Below are 23,588 nucleotides of genomic sequence, written 5' to 3'. Positions count from 1 at the left end.
TTTCCTCTTCATTGCCCAAGCTCCTTAGGGGCAAAAATATGTCTTGTTTAATTTTGTACCTGCTCAACACTTGGTCTCTGAAATAAAATAAATCCTCAAAAATTAACTGAATGAGCAAAGATGCTGTCTCTTGCTTCTTATAATAGTGATGTTTTTATCCATCTAGTTTGAACTGAATCCACTATGTGTATGTCATGTAGTGCTCTGCAAGCTATATTTATTCACATATTCATTCTAGCAGGTTAGAGTTAACACACCTTTCAAAAAGATGATCAAATGAGAAGTGACTGAGAGTAAGAAATGGTGGGGTTGAGGGTGGAGAGCTGCAAGAAGGAAGAAGCTATAAAGGCTCTAAGGGAGTTCCCATGGTGACTCAGCAGTAATGAACCTGACTGGTATGCATGAGGATGTGGGTTCAATCCCTGGCCTCGCTCAGTGGGTTAAAGGATCTGGCATTGCCATGAGCTGTGGTGTAGGTCAAAGACAGGGCTCGGATCTGGGGTTGCTGTAGTATAGGCTGGACTAGACCCCTAGCCAGGAACTTCCATGTGCTACAGGTGCGGCCCTAAAAAGCAGAAAAAAAAAAAAAAAAAAAGGCTCTAAGAAGAAAAAATTAAAGGTGAAGAAAGAAAAGAAGCGAAAGCTGTTAGATAAGAGGTCAATGAAGGAAGAAAAAGCAGAATGAGAGGAAAAAGAAAAATGAATAGGAGGCAGAAGGGAAAATAAAGTAGAGCTCTGAAGGAGGGAGTAGGGAGTCAGGCTCAGAGCTGACTTGCCCAAGAAAGTATCCATTGGGAGAAGCCTCACTAACAGCTGTTACCATAATGGGAACTGGCATCTAAAGAGCGGGCGAGTCTAGTTTAATTAGTTAAATGGCATTATCTATGTCCAATGGGGGTGGGGGAAATAAAGGGAAGAGAAAGATTGGTGACCCACCTTCTTTCACAGGCTGAACGGAAAAACAGATTTATAAAGCTTTGGTGGGAATTAAAGAGACAGGAGCTGTTTCTTTCACAGCTGACTTCACAAAATCCCCAATGGGTTCTTATTCCTAGTTATCCTTTAAAAGAGGAATGTGCACTGCACCAGAATCAAACTAGAATCAAACTTCTGTTCTTTATCTTGAATGGAGCCAAGAAAGTTTACTCACCTCTTCAATTCTGTCTTCCAGCCAGCCTCACAGCTGGAGTCTTTAGTGATGTAACAGGAAACAAGCACCATCCCTGACCACCAGTGGTAGTACTGAAGCTGGGATTCTGCCAGACCTCAAGGATCATAAACATGAATTCATCATGGTTCTGCAGCTTAACTGGTGTCAGCCAGGCTGGCTTGAGGTTCAGGATAGAAACAGCTTTTTGGGGTGGGGAGAGTAGGATAGACTGGGAGTATGGAGTTAGTAGATGTGAAATACTGCATTTAGAATGGATAAACAATAAGGTCCTACTGTATAGCATAGGGAACTATACCCAATCTCCTGGGACAGACCACAATGGAAAATAATATTTTTAAAAGAATATATATATGACTGAATCACTTTTTTGTACAGCAGAAATTGGCACAACATTGTAAATCAACTAATACTTTAATAAAAAATTTTCAAAAAATTGGAGTTCCTGTCATGGCTCAGCAGTTAGCGAACCTGACTAGCATCCATGAGGATGCGAATTTGATCCCTGGGCCTCACTCAGTAGGTTGAGGATCCAGTGTTGCTGTGAGCTGTGGCATAGGTTGCAGACACGGCTTGGATCCTGGGCTGCTGTGGCTGTGGCATAAGCTGGTGGCTACAGCTCCGATTGGACCCCTACCTAGCCTGGAAACCTCCATATGCCGTGGGTGCAGCCCTAAAAAAAAGACAAAATATATATATTTTCTAATCTATTCTTAAAGCTCAGCAAAAGAAAAAAAAAAAAGAAAGAAAGAAAGAAAAGAAAAGAAACAGCCTTCAACCACCAAACAAAATAAAATACAAAAGCCTGGTTTGGAAGGTTCTAAGGAAAGGGAAAACCTAGACAATGACTAGGCACAGTGAGCAAATCCCCTACATTTTGAGAACATAAACCCCACTTCTACAAGGAAATTATACTCACTGGAGGTTGTTTTTAGGACAAGGCTGAGCAAATTAAATATTTCAACACCATATGTTCAGCTTTGGCAGGAAATGTAGGTGGGAAGGCAATCTCAATGTTAGGGAATGCCGATTGTCACACTCCAGCTGGCTATTTAGCCACGAAATAAGTAGAAACACACAAATATTTGGTTAAAACACCTTTAATGAAAAGAGAAAGACACTATTATTTCCCTTATCTGCTCTTTACATTTACTATGTTAGGAAACTCTGGAGCCTACACCTTTGGAGGAGAAACCACCTCTCAAGTCAGTCAATAGCAGAACCCTCACTCTCTCCTCCTCAGAACTCCTGTTTCAAATGATCCTATGTTAAGAGTAAATACTACATCTCGTTACAGGACGAGGCAGGGAGGACAGCACTTGGAGCTCATCTCCCAGAGTCTGGGACACTAAGAACCAGACAGTGGCAAAGACATAAGCCCCAGTCCATGGACAGGCAAAATGGGGAGGAAGTGGTCCTTGAGAGGAAGATGAGGAAAATACAAGGGGCCAGGGACTAAAGGTGGGAGTTATCTAAAACTAGAAGCACGCTAGTGCTAGGAAATTCCTCATGATCCATGGTGCATTGCTGCACACTAAGTCATCATTAGTCCAAAAGAACATTCATGACACCCATCCAAACAAGAATTTGAGGTCCCCTCCCTTACATTAGGCCCCTTTCTTAATCACATTGGTTCTCAGCAAGTCCTATGCTTTAGCAACACACCTCAACTCTCCATTATTCCTTCAATGACCCTCATCAACAATGCCTGTTAAAGATATGAACTTTACCTTTCCTTCCCCCAAATATCCCAAGGGAGACTTCTTGGCAAGAAATCCACCAGTTTCCTAATTTTGAGAGGCAAAGATGAAGGATATGAGAAGTTCGAAATATCTTTGCATATTAACCAGCCAACACCTTTGCCTTAATGTGACTAAGTGCCTTACTGCTTGGAAGAGTGTCCTTCATTTTCTCTCTACCCCCCTGGGGCTGAGCCACCAGATACAGATAGTATTTCATCTTCATTGTTGGCACCTTCTGGAGCAGGGGAAGGAGAAGGAATGTACAGTTTGCTACTTCTCTTCTGTGTTGGGCTTCTCAGGCACTGTCTTGGATGCAAGAGGCCAAAAGAGGAAGAGAGGGGCTCTCTTCTCCTTGGCTTCTCTGGATCCCACTGCTGGAGGCAACTTCCCAGCCACAGTTCCTAGGCCAAAGAGCACTGGTGGTGCGGGGCCTGAAGTGGTAGTGGAGATGGAGATGGAGCTGGAACTCTGGGGCCTGGTGGGCAGGTCACTTGACAGGAAAGCTACATCCTGGTTCCAGAAAGACAGGGGGCCCAACTTCACCAGGTGGGCAGGAATGCCCTGGGACAAGAAGTCCTGCAGGTTAACCTGGTCACCAGAGAGGGGTTGCCCTAGGCCCTCCAGGGACAGCTGCCCGCCCCTTTGGCCTGGGCTGCAATTCCAAATGTGGGTGTTCAGGTGCACCTGCCAAAGGGAGAGGAGAGGGGAGGGGGCAGAAGGGTCATCCCCAGGGAAGTTGCAGAGGGTTCTTCTTGGGAACGTGAAAGCTGTAGAGAATCTATGGTCCTCAGGTACAACAAATGAAGAGGGAAGAAAAGTTTCTCAGGGGGTAATCCCACTGTGAGCACAACGATTTTGAAGCTCAGGGGTTAGAGAAAAGCCACTAGGGACATAGCACATAAGAACTCAGAGAAACAAATAAGGACTCACAGATTGTGGAGGTCCTTCTACAGAGCTCTCAGTTTCTGCTCCTTGGTTCAAGGGGCAGCAGGTACAGAAAAACAGGCTCATGGGATTGTGGGGTCATCTTTTCGGGGAAAGGGGGAGAGCCCCGAGGAAGTGATAGAAGGTGAACAGCCTGGGACCAAGGAAAGAGCAGCAATATTCTGAGGGCCATGGGGGGCAAAGGGCTGTACCTGGTGGTGAGCCAGCAGCATATGCTTCTTGAGGGTAGCCCGCTCGAGAAAGCCCTGCCTGCAGAAAACACAAGTAAAGAGTGGCCCCTCCTTGGGGTGGGTCTTCTGATGGTCCTCCAGAGCTGCCTGGGTGGGAAAGGTCTGGCCACACACCTCACAGGCCTTTCTGCTAGTGCTCTCTCCTGGCTCCTTTCTCATCACTTCCTGCAGGCTCAGCTCCTCCACCAAGGTGGTGCTGCTGCCTTCCCCTTCCAGGGCCATCACTGATGCTGGGCTGGAACTCCTTTCTGGCTTGCTCACCTCTTCTGTGCCTCTGGCCACATCACTGCTTCCCTGCTCCATTGGCTGTGTTTGATCCAGGCTCTCAGGTGGTGGGGGTGGGGGTGGTGGCAGAGAAGGCTGTTGAATCACTTTCTCATTACTGTCCATCTCCTTTCCAGCTGTGGCCGCAGCTGCCACAGTCCCCACTTCTTCTTCTGCCCCAGAGGCCTCTTCTGAATCACCCCGCACCGATATTGCCTTCTCACCCCCACTCTCAGAGCCTCTCCCTGCTAGGGAATCTTCATCAGTCACATCTTCCTCTTCTTCTTCCTCCTCTTCCTCCTCTTCAGACAACTCTTCTGGAGATGGCTGCTGGGATGGCTGCTGAGGGAAGCTCCCTGCTCCAGAGACTGTAGATTGCTCAGAGCCATTCTCCTGGGCAGCTCCCCCGCCTTCAGGGAGCGTGGTACCACCGTTGGGGATCTGGCCCCCCAGGTGCATCCGAACATGCTGCTGCAGAGTGACAGCGTTGGTGAACTTCTTCTGGCAGATGGGACAGGAGTTCTGGGCCCGGGCAGCTGGACTAGCCTTATGGCCCACGAAATGTGCACGCAGATTGCCCCGGGTGGAGAAAGCTCTGCCACACACTTTGCATTTGAAGGGCCGCTCGCCTCCATGTTGGCCGTAATGCAGGCGCAGCGCTCGAGGACAGCTCAGCACCCGCAGACAGATGACACACTGGTTAGGTCCAGATGAGGCTGAGGATGATGTTGCAGGGGCCGAGGTGGTGGGAGCTCCTGAGGCAGTAGAAGCTACTGCCACGGCTCCTTGACGGTCAATCTTTTCCACCAGTTGCTGCAGCTTTGATGTCTCAGAGGGGGAAGCCCCCAAGGGCTCAAGCACATAAGGGAAAGGGAAGCTCCCGGTGGACTTAAAGTGGTTGGTAAGCAGTGCCCAGCTGGGTAGTGAAGTCACCAGCTTACTGAGCTGCATGCGGGTTGCTGTGCCACTCTCTGCCACCCCGGCGATGGCTGAGCCCTCACTCCCTGGTGGGGTATTTTCATCAGCTTTACTCTTTGGCTCGACCGCTTTCATGAGCACAAACTTATTGAAAGCAGGGAGTGCAGGGGCCGTGGCTGTGCCTGCACCGGTAGAGAGCAGAGTCAAGCTCTCTGTGGCACTGAGTGCTGTGGTAGAGGCCACCAGAGGCTTGCGTTCCACACCTCCACCTGGCAGGGCTGCCTCCTCCTCGGCCTTCTCTGGTGGCACTGACATACCATAGGGCAGGCCGCTGCTGGTGATGACGTAATCTAGATGCTCTGGTACCGGGTGAGGGTTCATCTGCACATGGGGGTATTTCTCCCGATGCCGGTGGAAATGCACTTTGAGGTTGCCGCGTGTGGTAAAGCGGTTGCCACAGACATTACACTTATAGGGCCGCTCGCCCGTGTGTGAACGCAGGTGGATCTGCAGGGCACTGTCACTGCCAAATACTTTGGCACAGAAGCGGCATTTGTGCCGTCCGCCGGGTTTTTCCAAGGGACCCATCACTTCCCCATAGCCCAGCTCACCACCTCCATTCTTTGGCTTTAGGAGACCCGGGGAGGCAGCAGCCTCGAGGCCCCGGGCTGCCCCAAGACACTGGGCGGCCAATAGTCCCGTGGTGCCTGGGAATGCCAGATGAGGTGAGGCAATCAGCTGATCTGTGCTGCCTGGCAGGGCTGGGGATGGGGCAGGGGTGGGTTTGTGGCTTCGCCCGACCCCTCCAGCAGAAAAAGGGTGCTGTGACCCTAGTGGATGATAAAGATGGAAGAAAGCCTGTTTGGGTGTTTCTGCCCCCGAGGAGGAGGAGGTGGAGGAAGGTGCCAGTGTCTTGCTAGTTTGGACGGGCTTGATGGGGCTGAAGAGGGGAAGAAGGGGCTTGGTGGAGGAGGCAGTCCCTGTCCCAGGTAACTCTGAGGGACTGGAAGGGGTGCCCACCGTCTGGCCTAAGGAACCAAGCAGCAGCACCTGGCGGCAGATTTGCTCAGTCATCTGCATTTGATGGATCTGCCGCTGCTGCAGCACCCGGAGCTCTTCCAAGATCAGAGGGATGTTCAAGTGGCCGCTGCCTACACCTGGGGGTGGAGGAGGAGGTGGAGGAGGGGGGGGTGCGGGGGTAGATTCTGGAGGTAATGGGGTTGCTCCTAGCTTGGGACTGGCCAAGATCAGGCCCCCGCCTCCCCCAGCTGCTGTACCTGTGGCAGCGACAAGGAAGTGCCCAGAAGACTCCTCTCCCCTCCGCTCTGGGCCCCAGGTGGGATCTGTGGGTACAGAGGACCCGGAATCCGAGGGGTTGCCGTGCTCTGCCTCCATGACCTGGGGACTATTGTGGCCTTCAGGCCGGGGTTCAGAAGCGGTCGAAGTGTTGTTGGGGTTCTCCTGGCCCCCAAGTATCACCATAACAGGGGGATCGGTAGAACATGCGTTCTGGTGGGCGACGAATTCAGTTGGGTCAGTGAATTGAGCGCAGCACTTGGCACAGACTTGGGGGTGGTCCTCCTCACTAGCATCACCTGGGGAGAAGACAAGGCGAGAGCGTGGGTGGTGCGGTTGGGATGGGTATAGAGAGGCTCTAATTAACAACGGCGCACCACTAGTGGGGGGTGGGGAGATGAGCTCACCATAATGCCGTGCTGAAGACTACAGCTCAGTGCTGACCCGCCTGGACACAGAGACACCCCAGCATCGGGCAGGGTGGGGGGTGCGGGACCGGGAGGGAGAACGGGCATGCACAAGCTATTCCTCCCCCCCCCCCCCCGGGGGACATACACACGCGCGCGCGCTTCTGGCCACCGGCCGGAGCAAGGACTGGGTGTGAGGATAGGGTCCTAAGCAGAGAATCATGCATTTTATCTCGTCCACCGAGAAGTCCTTACCCCCGCGCGTCCCCTCGGCCCCCAGACCCTGCCCGGGTCGGGCCCTACCGCACCTCTAAGCTCCGCGGGCTCCCCGCAGGACCCCCCGAGACGAGAGCTCCTCCCGGCTTCGTGCGCCATGGTTGTGAGGGAGGTGGAGAGCTGAGTGGATCGGGAGACAATGGGTATCCGGATTGGGGGAGGCGGCAGTGGCCGCCAGGGCCGCAGCAGCCTCTGCACTCAGCGGCCCAGACTGCAGAGATGGAGATCGGCGGCGGCGGCGGCGGGGGCTGGGAGCAGCGAAGGAGGGGGAGGGGAGCGGGAGACGCGGAGGAGGGGAGGAGCTGGAGCGTGAAAGCTGGGAGAGGGGAGATGGGGGAGGAGCTGCTGGGGAGGGAGGCGGGAGCTGGATGGGTGCGTGGGGGCGGGAGGCCAGAGCCCAGGAGCATTTCCGGAGGCTCAGTGACAGGTGCTGTGGGGCATGGGGCGGGGCGGGGGGTGTCTACCTTTCCTTGCCCTCTGTCAGCTCCCCCCCTACTCAGATGTCTTTGCCCAGACTTGCCCTCCCAGCAAGCTCAAGGAGGCACAGTAGGAAACACAGCCTTGCTCAATAGAGCAAAGCGATAGGCTTCTCTTACTTTGGATAAAGAATCCGCTGAGCTTGGGAAACGTGGACGCCAGAGAGGGTGGTCTGAGGGCCAGAGCGGGAGGAGGGAACCCAGAACACCCAGCCCTCATCCACACACTCCCAAATACTCCCAAGTGTTGTTCTGTTTTCCTCACCCCCATTCCCACCCTATCCCCACCTCCCTCCACAAAAGAAGTTTCTCAGGACGGGTGGGAGGCTGCGAGGTAGAATCTCCAAGGAAGTCTTTTCAGGACTCCCCTCAGCGGAACACTGAGCCCCGTTACTCCCTGCCCCTCCTCCCCCAGAATAATAGCTGAATACAAGTTACTCCACAGATCTCCCGGCCCACACTTAGAGTTAAAGTTTATTTAAGGAGCCATCTATTTAGTACCGTTTCTCTATCCTTCTTCCTCCTCCGTTGTCCTTCTCTGGCAACACAGCCACTATTAGGGGCAGCTAGGTTTGGGGAGACGCTGGCCTGCAGAGGCCTACGGAGGCCCACCTAGTTCTAATCTGGGGGGAGGGGAGCTCCTCAAGAAACAATGGAAAAAATGCAGTAGGAGGGAGCTACCAGGCGGCTTCTCAGTGCCTACAGCCCCTTTTAGCCCCAACCTGGTTTGAATGCCTATAAATGACTTAACACCTGCTCACAGGCTCAGAAGTGGCCTCCTATTCAGAGTGAGGATAAGTAGGGCTAAGATGCCTCCTGGACCAGGTACTCTGTATTCCCTTTCTACCTAAAGTTTTAATGGGTTTCCCCCGCTTCCTAAAAGAGCTTATCGTGCTCACAGGAAGTGACTACAAGTCTTTTTAGTTTTGAGGTTTGCTTGGGTGCCTGTAAATCCACATTGTTCTAATTCCAGTCCCATTCTTGCCTGGCTTGTTAAAGGAGCACCAAGCACTATTTCCTTTTCTGTAAATTGGCAATATTGTAGCTGTGCTATCTTAGAGAAATATTATGGGGATAAAATAATATGTCCAGGAGTTCCCATCGTGGCTCAGTGGTTAACGAACCTGACTAGTAACCTGAGGACATAGGTTCGATCCCTGTCCTTGCTCAGTGGGTTAAGGATCCGGCATTGCCATGAACCTGTGGTGAAGGTCGCAGATGAAGCTCGGATCTGGTGTGGATGTGGCTGTGGTGCAGGCTGGCAGCTCCAGTTCAACCCCAAGCCTGGGAACCTCCATATGCTGCTGCGGGTGTGGCCCTAAATAGACAAAAGACCAATAATAATAATAATATGTACATATGGGACTTTAAATTTTGAGAGGACTTCCAAATATTATGGATTAGAGAATTTACACGGTCAATGGCAAAGCAATCAAAATAACCTAAAATACACATATAATGAAATTAGATCTGTTTTCTAATAAGATTATTTTATTAATTTCTGAGGCTCTTATCATTGACAGCAGTGGGGAGGGAGGAGCTGAAACAATGTAATATTAGTAGCGTCCACTTTGATTTAAAACATTGCACTGAATTATACTTTGAAAAGGCAGATAATCACGAGGGCCTTAATGTTGTGAAGGATGGCTCTGAAACAGATGCTATTTGCTTCCAGGCCTGGCCCCTTATTATGAGGGAGAGGAAGTTCTGTTTCAAGTATGGCAAGTCACGGATTAATGCAATGCTATTTGTTTTTACAAATGAGGAAATTGAAGCTTGGAGGGGTTAAGTGACTTTCCCAAGTTCACACAGTAATTTAGTGAAGCAAGCATTCAGAATTTTGACTCCTGTCCAGTGCTCTCCCAAGCGCATCAACACTGTGTGGCTTCCCAAGTGCTAGAGAAAGGGCCTTGTGTGACTCCTACCTGCCATTTGCTCTCTGGCCTCAGGAAGGGAGAGGGAATCAGATGGAAGCTTTCTCTGAGCATTTGTTAATTAGCATTGAACATTTGATATCAAGTTGCTGTTTTGTCAAGTCTTCCGACAAGAAAAGAAATCCTTTTCTTTTCATCTTCTCCTGGGAAACACTGTCCCCTTTCTTGCTCTTTAATGAAACTTGCTTTCTGATGCGTAATTTGATCTGCACTCTTCTTTAGGGTAAATTCAGTCCCTGCTGAAAGGTGAAGGATCAACAGCCACCTGTAAGAGGAACCCTCTATTTCTCAGCACTTTGCACTCAATGCCTGTCCCAAGAAGGGGGGCAGGATTCTTAGGCAGATACGAATGAAGTCATAAACACAGGAATAAACTAAGCTGGTAATGGTGTCCCTAGATAGCAGATAAGGTGAGGTAAGCTATCCTGGCTCACATGCAAAGTCTGGGATGAACATAGGACTGAGACCTGGACATGCTTGTTTACATTTATAAAGAGCTGAAATGACAACGACAAAGGAAACCAGGTGATGGTGGCTCATCACACTTGGGAGAGAATGGCTGGGAGAACAAAGAGAAAAATTGGTGGGTAGCAGGGTGGTAGAGTTGAAAAGAGGTTCTCAAACTTTGCTACCCATTAGAATCACTGCAAGAGTTTTAGAAATTAATTCAGACCAATTAATTCAGATTTCCTGAGGGTGGGATTTAGGCATCAGTGTTTGTAAAGCTCCTCAAGTGATTCCAATGTACAGCCAAGGATGAGACCCACAGTACATATCAGAGCAGTGTCCTCCCCATCAAACCTTTCACCCTGCTTCTCACAAATCTTACCTGTGCTCAACTTGGCCAAAATTAGGATGGAGGCAAAATGAGCTGCTCAATGCAAAATCTTCCCATTAGGGCCACACTCTTGGCATATGGAGGTTCCCAGGCTAGGGGTCCAATCAGAGCTACAGCTGCCAGCCTATACCACAGCCACAGCCACATCCACATCAGATCCAAGCCATGTCTTCAACCTGCACCACAGCTCACGGCAACGCCAGATCCTTAATCCACTGAGCAAGGTCAGGGATGGAACCCACAACCTCATGGCTCCTAGTCGGATTCGTTTCTGCTGTGCAATGCCGGGAACTCCCCTTTCTTCTATTCTTGGCCACAGCCACACTTTGGCTCTCTTGTATCCTGCTTCCATGAACAGAGTTTGATAGAATATACACCTGACTGAATTTAAGTGACTGTGAGCCTTTCCCAGGGTCTGTGCATCTTGAGCCATTATTTCTAATTATAAAATGAAAGGCTTGTTCTACACAGAGTTCAAACATCATCCAGTCATAAAAGAAAGTGAACTGAGCCCCTGACTAAACTTGCTCTTAGGGAGCTTCCTCTGTGGCTCAGTGGAAATGAATCTGACTAGTATCCATGAGGATGAGGGTTTGATCCCTGGCCTCGCTCAATAGATTAAGGATCCAGCTTTGTTGTGGCTGTGGCATAGGCCAGCAGCTGTAGCTCTGATTTGACCCCTGGCCTGGGAACTTCCATATGCCTCGGGCGTGGCACTAAAAACAAAAAGAAAAAAGAAAAAAACATGCTGTTAATGTTGGACCAACACCAATTGTTAGTGTCCATAATTATGAATTGATTCTGTAACTGCTGCTATAGACTACTTCTAAGGGAGAATGTCTCATCTTCTCTTCCTCACTCCCCTCTTCTAAATGCATACGTATACTCCTCTGCCACCCACACCCAGTAAATGCACCCGTGGCCTGTGCCAAGGTACATCTGGTGCTAGGTGAGAAAAATATATTTGTTTCCAGGATAGGAATATCTTAGATCAAACACAACAAAGGTTTTTTTCAATGGATATTTTTTTGGACATCAAAGGACTCGGCACATACTGTGGTCATACCATTTTGGAAGGGACTTCAGAGATCTGACCTCTCATTAAGCACAGTGATTGAGAGTGCCAATTCTGAATCAGACCTGAGTTAAAGCCCCAGAACTTTCTTCTTTTAAAAAACGAATATTGTTTATCTACTTAATATTTTTATTTGCCTCACATGCAGAAGTTCCCAGGCCAGGTATTGAACCCATGCAACAGCAGTGACACGAGCCATAGCAGTGACAAAGCTAAAACCTTAACCCACAGAGCCACCAGGGAACTCTAAGTCTCAGCACCTAATCTTTGTGACCTTGGGAAATTTTCTTTATTTTTCAAAAGCTTGGATTTCTATTTATTTATTTAATTTTTTGTTTTGTTTTCTTTTTTGGCCATCCTGCAGCCTATGGAGTTCCCAGGTCAGGGATCAAATCCTAGCCACAGTTACCACCTACCTGCAGCTATGGCATCCCCATCCCATTTTTTTTCTTTTTTCTTTTTAGGGCCGTACCTGCAGCATATGGAAGTTCACAGCCTAGGGGACAAGTCAGAGCTGAAATTGCCAGCCACAGCCACAGCCACCCCAGATCCCAGCCACGTCTGTGGCCTACACCAAAGCTCATGGCAACACAGGATCTTTAACCTACTGAGGGGGGCCAGGGATCAAACCAGCAACCTCATGGATACTAGTGGGGTTCGTTACCGCTGAGCCACAACACAAACTCCAACCTGATCCTTTAACCCACTGTGCCAGGGTGGGGACTGAACCTGCATCCTGGTGTTGCAGAGACACTGATCCCATTGTGCCACAGTGGGAATTCCTATTTTTTAATTTTTATTTGCTCACCTGAGGCATATGGAAGTTCCCTGGCCTGGGATCGAATCTGATCCTCATCTGCGACCTACACTACAGCTTCGGGAATGTTGCATCTTTTAACACACTGTGCCAGGCTGGGGATTGAACCAGTGCCTCCACAGAGATAAGCCGGGTCGTTGACCCACCGAGCCACAGTGGGAACGCCTGGATTTCTCTTTAAAATGGGGACATAGCCACAAAAATGAAATTTTTATACGTGCTACAACATGATGAGCCTTGAAAACATTATGCTAAGTGAAATATGCCAGACACAAAAGGACAAATTTTGTATGATTTCATGATATGAAGTACCTACAACTGGTAAATTCAGAAAGACAGAAAATAGAATGGTGAGTGCCAGGGGCTGGGAGGGATGAGGTGAAGGGAATGAGGAGATACTATTTAAGGGCTATTGAGTTTCAGTTTTGCAAAAAAAACGAAAGAGTTCTGGAAATGGATGGTGGTGATGGTTGCATAACACTGTGAATATACTTAATGCCACTGAATTGTATGCTTAAAAACAGTAATTTTATTATGTATATTTTATAATAAATTTTTAAAAATTTAACGGAGGTAGGAATGGAGTTGGGGGGGATAAATGAGGAAATACATAAAGGGCCTAGCATAGCACCTGACAAATACTAAATGCTTGGTAAGTTTTAGCAAAGGATGTTATCATTTAAAGGCTAAAAGCTGAAGCCCTGGAGAAAGAATGGACTTGTCCAAGGTCACAAAGCTTCAAGGTCGAAGCTGGATTGAAAACTAGGTTTCCTGCTTCCTTATCCAGGGCTCTGTTGTATGCTGCCAGAGTTACTTTCTATCTACTTGGAACGGTTTTGTTTTTGACCCAGGGGTCCTTAGGGCTGAAAGTTTCAGGGCTCAATACCCCTGAGAGACAATGTTCTCTACATTCAGCAATAAAGAGAACAGAACCCTCAAAACTCTATTTTTGCCTTCTTTCCCCTTTTGCTCTTGATGTCTGCCAACTTCCATTTCTCCCTCTAGATCTGTCTGGCTGTTGTCCTGGTTTCTCCTTCTCACTAAATATCTGGGTTTCTGATCGTTTCCTTTATTTCCCAGATGTACTAGTTTACATTTTCCCTATTCACACCCCTTATGTCCTCTAATCCAGATTTCTAGACTCTGTAGGGGAGAGAGAAAATTTTTTCTCTCTCCAGAGTTTTTAAGTAAATAGACTATTTCCTTCTCATCATTCTGTGCAATAACTATTCTGTTAGGTATTGGTGTTCTGGTCAGGGAAACTGAGTAGAAACAGGGCTGGAAAACAGGTTTTTCAGACTGTGTCTTGGTGACATCTTAGGTCACTGCAGAGATGAGGCTTTTAAAATGTGCAACAAAGGCTCAGCATTTGCTTGTCACATAGGGTAAACATTGCTTAAAAGAAGGCAAAGACTCCTGAAAACCCTAGTGGCACCCTTGTCTCCTAAATAAATGTCTGCTGACTCTCACAATGATATCCATAGTTTCACAGGTACATTTGTAAAAGGACACACATAAGAGCCTCCAATATTAGCTCTCCCTACCTAATTTTGGGGCATGCAGAACAAGAAAATGTCCCTGCGGAAAACTCAGGCAGCTGAAGATCACATAAGTGAATAGAAACCCTATCTATATATCTTACAAGAGCAGGAAGGAATTTTAGATTTGATCAAATATTAGCCACCTCATTTTTCACAAGTGAGACCCAGTGAACACTCTAGGTCATGCAAGTAGCTCAGGATCTTTCAGTCTCTGGAGAATTTGGAATCGAAACCCCTTGGGCTTTCTTAAGGTTACTACTGCTTTCTTGCTCCTTACATTTATGTTTCTAACTTTTATGGCTCAGAGGAAAAAAATCTTAACTGAAATTTGTCGCTGCCACTGGGTTCAAGCCTGTACTGTTTCTATGGAGACAGCTTTGTAGCAGTACCCCCAAGCCCCCAAGTGTTAACAGTCCCAAGTGGGGCTTGAGAATCCACCCAGGGCAGTTGTGAAAGATTTCTTGTGACTTCCTCCCAGATTCTTGCTCAGCGGTGGTATGGGGAATGGGTAAACTGAGGATGTGGGGAGAAGAGAGGAGAGGGGAAGAAAGGAGAGGATGCCTCTGGAGTGGAGGGGACTCAGCATTGTTCCACAATCCAACCAGCAGGGGAGCAGGGCTGTAAGGCAACTCTGAGGCTCTGGGGGAAGTCTCCTGTAGAGCAGCAGGAGGAAACATCCGGCCTGTAGCAGCATTAAGAAGGGCTAATATGTCCCAGGAGGGTAGGATGCCACCAGCCTGAACCTCTTAATATTGGCACAGTGGGATCCTAGTAAAGCACTGACTCAAGGGGGATGCGCTCTACCCAAAACCCAGTATGTCTGCTAAGGCTGTTCCATAGCACGTGGTGCCCTGATTTGATCGTATCTTTTTTTTTTTTTTTTTAACAACAGGTGGAAAGGTAAGTTTAATCAATGATCTAGTTTTAGTCACTACAAATACATTATCCTAAAGCTTTTCACTGCACACATTTCATAAAGAAATGCTTAAGTTCACCAAGAGGCTCCTGAGCCTTGGTCATATTTCAGCACTTGCAGGAAGTGCCACTGTACTCACATATAATGCTAATAATACTCACATATTAAGTACTTATTTATGATAGGGACTGTACCATATGTATTAAGCACTTAGTTATGCTAGTTATTTTTCCAAGTGTATTAATATGTACTAACTCATTTCACAATAACCTCATGAGGTAGCTAGCATGAATCATCCCTATTTCACAGATGAGGAAACTGAGGCATGGAAAGGCAAAGTCAACCAACCAAGATTGCAAAGCTAACCAAATGGTAGAGCAAGGATTTGAATCCTAAACATCTGGCTTCAGAACCCCTGTACTTAATCCTACACTATATTGTTGGGTGAATCAATTATTTGCTAAGCAAATTAGTTAATCCCTGAACCAGGACTTTCAGAGTTCCATAAAGTGAACATATGTAGCCAGATTGTCCCAAACTTGCTCAATCTTAAGAATTATCTGGACATTTGCAAAGATATAGATTCCCCGACCCTAGCCCAGATCTACCCATAATCAAGCAAGTTTGGAAAACCCTAATTTATGTGGAGTCAGCACCACCTACCCTGAATATCATGAAACCTAGTTTTCTGTCTCGACAATGCCTCTGTTTCTGAGGCTGGGCAATGTCACTTCTGAGTACCCTAGTTGCCCTGTAGGCTGCCTCTTACTCACTGGAACATTTTAAGAATACATGAAAACTCACAAAGAAAATCTGTTACTTAAGGAAACTGATAATATCCTAATACCCTCATAAAATGGTATGCTTGTATTAACAGGTATGTTAACTCATACATTTTTTTTTAGCTTGGCCTCCCTTGAAGCACAAACCAACCCATGCCCCTCACCCAGACCTTTCCTCCAGCCTCTACACCAGGTGACACAGATACACATCCCAAACCAGGCTACCTCTGACCGGCTTTAGCTCACTCCCTTTGGGAGTTCTGCTCTGCTGTCTGCTCAGCCCAACAATGAGAAACTTTTTTCTCTTCTCCCTCAGGGGAACCTTCACGTTTATCCAATTCATTCTGTTGCAACCCAACTCCCCAGAAAGAAAGGCGAGGGGGGAAATCCCACCCCTAAGAGACGGTCTTCAGGTCTGAGGAGGTTACTTAGCAACGGCACAAAGACCAGTGAGCAAAGGGGGACCTGGGGAGAAAACTCTTGGGTGGGGAGACAGAGCCAGTTTGAAAACTCCATTTCAGCCGAGAAAAACAACACAGAAAACACAAACAGAATCAACTCCCGAGAAAAGCCAAGCGGGTCTTCTCCCGGGCACAGGTCATCTCCTCACTCCCTGCATCTCAACTCCTTCACCCCCCGACTCCCACCCAGTGACCAAGTCCTCCCCCTGGTTTCGCCCATGGCCCGGGTGCCCTCCCTTGCCCTGGCCTGACCCACACAGGCTTGGACTCAGGGCTCCCCCACCCTCCCCAGGCACCCACCGTTCTCAGACGCGCTGGGACCTTCGCAGTCCGAGATTAACTGTTGGGGTTTCCGCTGCTTTCGCCGAGACATTCCCGGGTAGAGAGAGGTGGGATAGGGAGGGGCAACGCTCACTTAGTCTTAACCGGGGTGACCTGGTCTGGTCTCCCCCTTGGGTCTGAAGCCAACTGATGCCTCCCCCAGTGCCAATCACTGTGAAGCAGAGATGTTCTCGTTTCCTGGGACGGACAGACAGACGCGCGCGCTCTCTCTGATTCTCTGTCCCTGACTCTCGCTCTTTCTCAATCTCTGCAAGTCTTTAAAGGGGAGACGCCCCCTTTTTTTTCTTCAGCTTCTTCCCTACGCTTCTGCAGCTCCCATTGTAAAAGCAAAAATCCTAATCTTTCCGCACACTCTTTTCTTTTGTACTGCAGAGGAAGGGATTTAACCCTCTCCTCCCTGCCAGGGCTCGGGCCTCTCACCATGCTGTCTGTTCAGAAAATGTCCCTCGGTTGTTTTTCTAACCCTCTTCTAAGATCTTCACCCCACCGTGCTTTTTGGCTATTTCATGATTCCATACCACCTTGTTTGATGATATGACTGCTTCTGGGGTATAAACTGAAATGAGAACTTTATGGTATACCCTGATTATAAGGTTGACAAATCAGCTACCTGCCAGTCAAAAATGAGGATATGGAAGGCTGATAAAAAGATCAAGTAAAAACAGTTATTATAATAACTACTTAATGTATGTAGATCCCTTTATAGTTTACAGGATATTTTCATGTACTTGACATATTGTGAGTATTACAACTCTGAGATTAGCACAGCAGGTTTTACTACTTCTATTTATAGATGATCCTCTTTATAGATGAACCAAAAGGCTCAGTGAGGTTAAGTAACCTATCGGAGGTTGCACAGCTATGATGTAACAGGGAGAAGCCTTGAAGCCAGTCTAGCATTTTTTTTTCCTACTACCTCATTAAAGGTACAATATGCTACCAGACTCCTAGCATGGAAAAAGAGAAGTGATTGATCTCATTTAAGGAATCTAATTTAAAATAGCTACAGGGTCAGTGGCACTTCTGTCTCTCCTACTCCTGTCCAGCTTCCAGGGTTGAAGGGATACCACCTTGGAGAAGATGGTATAAATGAGTTCCGTGGTACTCCAGAGTAGAAGCTACAAGGAGGCACTTTCAGCTCAATACAAAGGAACTTTATAAAGGGCAATGGACTCTCCAGTGAATTTGTGAGCTCTTTGTAATATGTTCTCGCAGAGGCTGAAAACAATTGTCAAGGATTCTGTGGAAAGAATTTCCTTGTGGCTATGAAGTTTGACCTTTAAGGATTCCTCTATGTCTAAAATACATGATTTGGCAACCAACGATGTCTCTCCTGCTCAGCTTGCACACTTAAGGGTAATTAGTTTATTGTTCTTTAACTTCTGACCTTGTTGTTCCTACCTAAATTTGGGGAATACCATACTACTGGGCATAGACTATCCAGATATGCTCTATCTTCTAGCTATAATGCCATGCCCTCTCTTTTAACCTTATTTACCTTTTGCTTTTCTGGCTAAGATGAGAGAGCATCTGAAACACTGTCAGTTAGGAAAGTGGAAATTATTTTTCCCTTTGGAGTTTAGTGACATAAATCTCTGATAGCTGCATCCTGAGAGAAAAGCAAAGCAAAGTTCACTCATAGTGTTGGGTGCAAACGTGAAGTTACCTTCATTTCTTCTCTTACACAAGTCCAGGCTCTGTTGGCAATGCTAAAAAAGGGAGAGAAACAGATGGTAGGAGAATTTCTGGTGTTACATGGGGGTGGGTACCCACATCTGATCTTCAGATTTGGGAAGCACTCTGATCTTTGCCTTGGAGTTCACTGAATCTCCATTATTTTCCCAGTTCTTTGGGGTCAGGACCTTGAGTGTCTCCCCCATGGTTTACCCTTGGAACTCTTGCTGACATTGTCTTAATTCATCCTGTTAATCTCCCTGTGGTAAACAGGTGCAGTTATCACTAGGCTATTGTAGGGAAAATGGGAACACTGAGGCCAGGGAAATATCTAATTTCTCAGTGGAATGGACTGGGTCTTGTCACTCTTTCATCCTACTGTTTCCATCATTTACTTCCTTTTTGAGGATGAGAAATGAGAGAAGGAACATAGCTTTCTGCTTTTCTCAGGAGTCTGGAGATCTCCAAGGGCAGATCTGGGGGCCCAATTGTCATCTCTTTCCTGAGTCTTGTCTGTCCGGTCTTTTCCTGCTTTGGTCCACCCTCCTACTTGCTGGCCTTATTGTGAAAGGAAGGGCTCTTTCCCCTCCTCTCCTTTCTTCCGCCCTCCCCCATTTACCATTTTTTTTCCTTTTACCTCTCCACTGTGGCCTCTTGACCTCCCCACAGAGTTACAAAAGTAAAATCCTTGAAGAGATGCTGCTGTGGGAATGTTAATGAGCCTTCCCCACAAAGGGGCAAAGACTTTACTTCACTGAGTTGGAAAAAAGCCCCTTTGAAAAGGGGTTTCTGTGTGTGGTGAAGTGGAGAGGGGAGGGGAAGGAGAGAGAGGGAGGGAGAGGGAGAAAGGGAGGGAGGGGGGGAGAGAAAGAGTGAGAGAATGAAAGGAGAGATGTGGAGAGAGAGAGGAGGGGGAGAGAGACTGAGAGAAACTTAGTAGTAGAAGAGAATATTAAAACAACAATTTTCTTTCTTTAATCGGTGATTTAATTTTTGGAAGATGTTCCATGGTCCTTTGACCTTCTAAACTAAGCATTTAAGTTCCCTAAGAGCTGAAGAGGCACTCAAGGGTACTGAAGACAATAAAAGATGGGAAAAAGGGATGATGTATCCTGGCTCCCAACCCTCAGTTCTTTGGGCTCCCATGTGGGGGCCTGAGAGGCTCTAGGGGAATATTCTGGATGGGGGAAGTTGGTGGTAAAGATGGGCTCTTTATTCTGGCTTTGTGGTTCCTTCTTATATTTTCCTCCTTTTAACTGAAGATTTTTTTTAATTAATTTTTTTTTGCCACACCTGTGGCATATGGACACTCCCGGGCCAGGGATCGAACCTGCGCTGCAGCAGCAACCTGAGCCACTGCAGTGATAACACCAGATCCTTAGCCTGATGAGCCACAGAGCAACTCCCATGATATTTTCTAATTTTAACATTTTCTATTTTGGCTTCCATATTGGGTTAACATTTTTTTCTTTCAACAGGAGTAGCTTAAAGTCCTGTTGAGTGTTTACATCATGGAGCCAATTTTCAAACCAGGCCACTCGAGAGAATAATCTCTGAATTTCCATTTGTGAGCATAGGTTGCCTCTGAATTATTTAAAACAGATGTTAAGATATTGTTAGTGTCAAAAAATTAGTTGTTGCTTTTTTAAAAAATTGAGGTATAATTGAACGTTGTTGCTTTTTAAAGAAATCCAGTTACTATGTTCAACTCTCAGAGATTTTCCTACACATCGTTTATAATATCAGCAAAACACTTCAGTTAAAGAAGCCCAGAACTTGTGAGGAACAAAGGGAAGGTGACTGGAATGAGATCCCTGGAAGAGAAAGTAGAGGGGCCAGTCAGGGATGCTAATTCCTGGAGCTCTATCAGGCCTCTGGATTCACAGTAATCACATAGGGAATTTATGAGAATTCACATTCCTAGCCTTCACCCCTGATGTACTTCATTAGAATCTCTGGGGGGTGGGGCTCAAGATTGAAAAATAAGCTCTTAAATGATTTGTTTGCCATTTGAGACAGTTGAGCTTGACTGTTGGTTTCTAAACCGTGGACTCTAGATTCCTAGGGGACTGCAGTGTTTTTACAAGGGAATCCATGTACTTATGAAGTGAGCCCAGCCTGTGGCCCCAGTAAATAACATGCCTCTCAATTGTATATACTATTGTTGGCCAAATGTTTGTTGATGTTGCTGAGAGTAAAATACATTGAAAAGTGTTTCTAAACTCATAGTGGCTTTTTGCTCTAAAAATACAGCTATAGTCATGTGGGGAGTTCAGGAAATTTTTTTTTTGCATTTTATACAAGGCCTCTTCTCACAGAACAATTCTCTGGTCTTAGCATTCCTCCTTTTCTAGTTTGTAGAAGAGAGAGCCAATGCATGTAACCTTCCTATTGATAACCATACTCATAGCTATTCATAGCTTGGCTGCAGTCAGTATGCTCTGCCCTTTGAATGCATGGCCTCCTTTAATTCCTTAAAATAACTTTGCAAGGGGAGCATTATGTAATCCCCATTGAAACAAGCAGAACATCTCATTTTACAAATGAGGAAACTGAGGCAGAGAGAGGCAAAGTAGCTTTCTCATTCAAGGTCCTTTAACTAATAAATAGCAGGTTGAAATTTGCCCAAGCACTGCCTGATTCCACAGCTTTTTTTTTTTTTCCTCACCACAACAATTTCTGCCTCTGTTATAGGCCTCACACTCTGGGTGCAGGCCTAGAGGATGACTTAAACTTTCAACTTCCAAAGAAAATGTAAAGATCTATAACTAAATACCTGTGACAAATTACGGTTCTTAAAATTACATGTACTACATGTTCTTTGTCTTGCTAGCATTAAGGGAGGAGCATTAAGGCAAGGAAGAGTAAAGAAAAAGTGTTCTTTGCAAAACTTTATCAAACAAGAAAGCATTGGCAACTGATCCGGGTCTTATTAGATAATTTCTGCCTGGCCTCTTTCAGGTGGCAGTTGCCATGGTGTTTTAGGGGCAGATGGAGGGAGCGAAGATCAAGGAGGTCATTCAGACTGAGTCTTGTCTGGTGTTCCTTTTCAGAGTTCATTCTGCAAAGGATGGCAGGGATTTAAACATTCGTAAGAGAAAGGATAGAAGTTAGTCTTTTTGCTTTCCTGAATTTCTCCATGTTACTCATGGTAAATAAAGTAGAAATGAAGTTTGTGAAGAGATCAAGGTAGTGGAACTGGAAAGGGAGGTTGTGGGGGAAGGGCCATGAGCCTAGTAGGCAGTGGAAGAAGCCTAGGGTGGGGGTGGGGAGGAGTATATGTGTATGTGTGTTTTCAAGGAAGGAATTAGAGAACAATTTGCTAAAGTTCTGGGGATCCTGAGGCCAGTTTGTCATTTAAAAGAAAATTAACAAATCAACAAATGAGGTTCAGTGAGGGCAAGGAGGAGGCAGGATGACAATGGCAAAAAAAAAAAAAAGAAAAAAGAGAAAAAAATGAAAAAATGATAGACCAAGCTATGAGAAAGAAAAACAAATCAGAGTGATCAACATGATGGGAAAGAGTTAAATCACAGAGGCAAGTCTTTGGAGGAATAGGAACAAAGGGATTGAAGTATGTCAGTAAATACAAATAATTGACAACCTATAATAAAACATGGTCAGAGACTTCAGGAGAAAACTTTAAGGAAGACGTGGACTCCCAAGGACTTTGGAGCTGGAAGGGGCCACAGGGATCATCTCCAAACCTCTCACTTTTTAGATAAGGAAACTAAGACCAAGAGAGGTTAAATGACTCTCCAGAAGCAGATCTTATCTCAGAGAATTGCCCTTTGTACTGTCATGGAACTGGAGAATAAATAGGAAGCGGGAAGAGTAGACGCCCAAGCAGAAGTAAAAATGTAAAAGCTAGATCTTTAATTTCTCCATGTTCTCTAGAATTTATGAACTTTTATTTTTATGAACATTTTGTTTTCCTTGTGGGGACCATTGTATTTTAGTAACCAATTCTATTCTCATAACTTCATACCTGAAACCATTTCAATCAAATAATAACCCCTTCTCCACTTTGGAGATTCTTCCCAGGAAAGGGATCCTTCAATGACTAATTAAAATATGGAGAAAAATTTTGATCATGCCTAAATGATTCCTAATTATATTTTAAGTATATTTTAAATCTGTCCTTGGTAGAGTTTATTCATTCACAATCATTGTTTAACAATTTTTTTGGCCACACTCATGGCACGTGGAAGTTCCCTGACCAGAGACTGAACTGCATTATGAAAGTGACTTGAGCCACAGCAGTGACCCAAGCAGTGACAGCAATGACAATGCTGGATTCTTAACCCACTGAGCCACCAGGGAACTCAACAAATATTTTTAAAGCACCTACTATATGCTAAGTACCTAGTATACAACAGAAAAGACAACTAATACTGTTCAGTTTATTATTATTATTTTTTAATTGTTTGGACTTTAGTCTTTTGGTGATAGCTCTTTGTTTTTAACATTATTTCCCTTTCCAAATTATGCCACTTTATTCCTCACCCATAATTGGAATAATACCAGGATTCTTAGGGACTTCTGATGTCGGTCCTCATTTATCCTGAAACTGCTCTTCTGGCCTCAGAATGAGTGAGGACACATGGTTCTCATGGAGTTGATTAGAGCAAGTTTACTATAGAAGATAAATCAAAGTAAGGAGAGCTGATGAAGGAGCAAATCAAGGCCAGAATACTTGAGGAGAACTAGGAGGAGATCAAGATTCCCAAAGGCAAACTGCTAATTCAAGGGGGCTGAAATAGCAAGTGAGTTAACAGAAAGAGGAGCTAATATCTGGAAGGGGTGATGTAAATATTGACTTTACTGGGCTTGTGGGTTTGAGGTAAATAGCAACTAGCTTAAACATGGAAGTTAAAGATGCATGGTGTACCTAGAAGAGAACATAGGCAAAACATTCTCTGACATAAATTGTAGCAATGCTTTCTTAGATCAGTCTCCCAAGGCAATAGAAATAAAAGCAAAAATAAACAAATGGGACCTAATCAAATGTATAAACTTTTGCACAGCAAAGGAAGCCATAAACAAGATGAAAAGACAACCTATAGAATGGGAGAAAATATTTGCAAAGGATATGACCAACAAGGGCTTAATTTCCAAAATATACAAACAGCTCATTCAACTCAATAACAAAAAAACCAAACAACCCAACCAAAAAATGGGCAGAAGACCTAAACAAACATTTCTCCAAAGAAGATATACAGATGGCCAACAGGCACATGAAAAGATGCTTTGTATTGCTAATTATTAGAGGAATGTGAATTAAAATTACAATGAAGTAGGAGTTCCCTTAGTGGTGCATCGGTTTAACAAACCCAACTTGGATCCGTGAGGATGAGGGTTTGATCCCTGGCTTTGCTCAGTGGGTTAAGGATCTGGCGTTGCCCTGAGCTGTGGGCTAGTTCACGGATGTGACTTGGATCCTGGGTTGCTGTGGCTGTGGTGTAGGCTGGCAGCTGTAGCTCAGA

At 46.1% G+C, this 23,588-nt stretch overlaps 1 protein-coding gene across 3 annotated transcripts; it reads right to left on the bottom strand.

Annotated features, from left to right (window-relative positions):
* Nucleotides 1–2,252: 2,252 nt before the first annotated feature.
* Nucleotides 2,253–16,646, bottom strand: SALL2 (spalt like transcription factor 2). Of its 3 annotated transcripts, none has more exons than XM_047796052.1 (3): nucleotides 16,387–16,646; nucleotides 4,047–6,862; nucleotides 2,253–3,420 (listed from the first exon to the last, which is right to left on the bottom strand). In XM_047796052.1, exons 1-3 carry the CDS (start codon nucleotides 16,457–16,459, stop codon nucleotides 3,181–3,183), a joined length of 3,129 nt encoding a protein of 1,042 aa, XP_047652008.1. In that variant the 5' UTR covers nucleotides 16,460–16,646; the 3' UTR covers nucleotides 2,253–3,180. The 3 variants fall into 3 exon arrangements, with proteins under 3 accessions (XP_047652008.1, XP_047652006.1, XP_047652007.1); XM_047796050.1 differs by having other exon boundaries at nucleotides 2,253–3,594; nucleotides 16,387–16,645; XM_047796051.1 differs by lacking the exon at nucleotides 16,387–16,646 and adding an exon at nucleotides 7,279–7,583 and having other exon boundaries at nucleotides 2,253–3,594.
* Between the last annotated feature and the right edge of the window lie 6,942 nt (nucleotides 16,647–23,588).

Source organism: Phacochoerus africanus, chromosome 9, assembly GCF_016906955.1.
Source record: "Phacochoerus africanus isolate WHEZ1 chromosome 9, ROS_Pafr_v1, whole genome shotgun sequence".
Lineage (NCBI taxonomy): Eukaryota > Metazoa > Chordata > Mammalia > Artiodactyla > Suidae > Phacochoerus > Phacochoerus africanus.
Note: the sequence above shows the minus strand (reverse complement) of the source record. Positions and strands in the feature narration are given on the sequence as shown.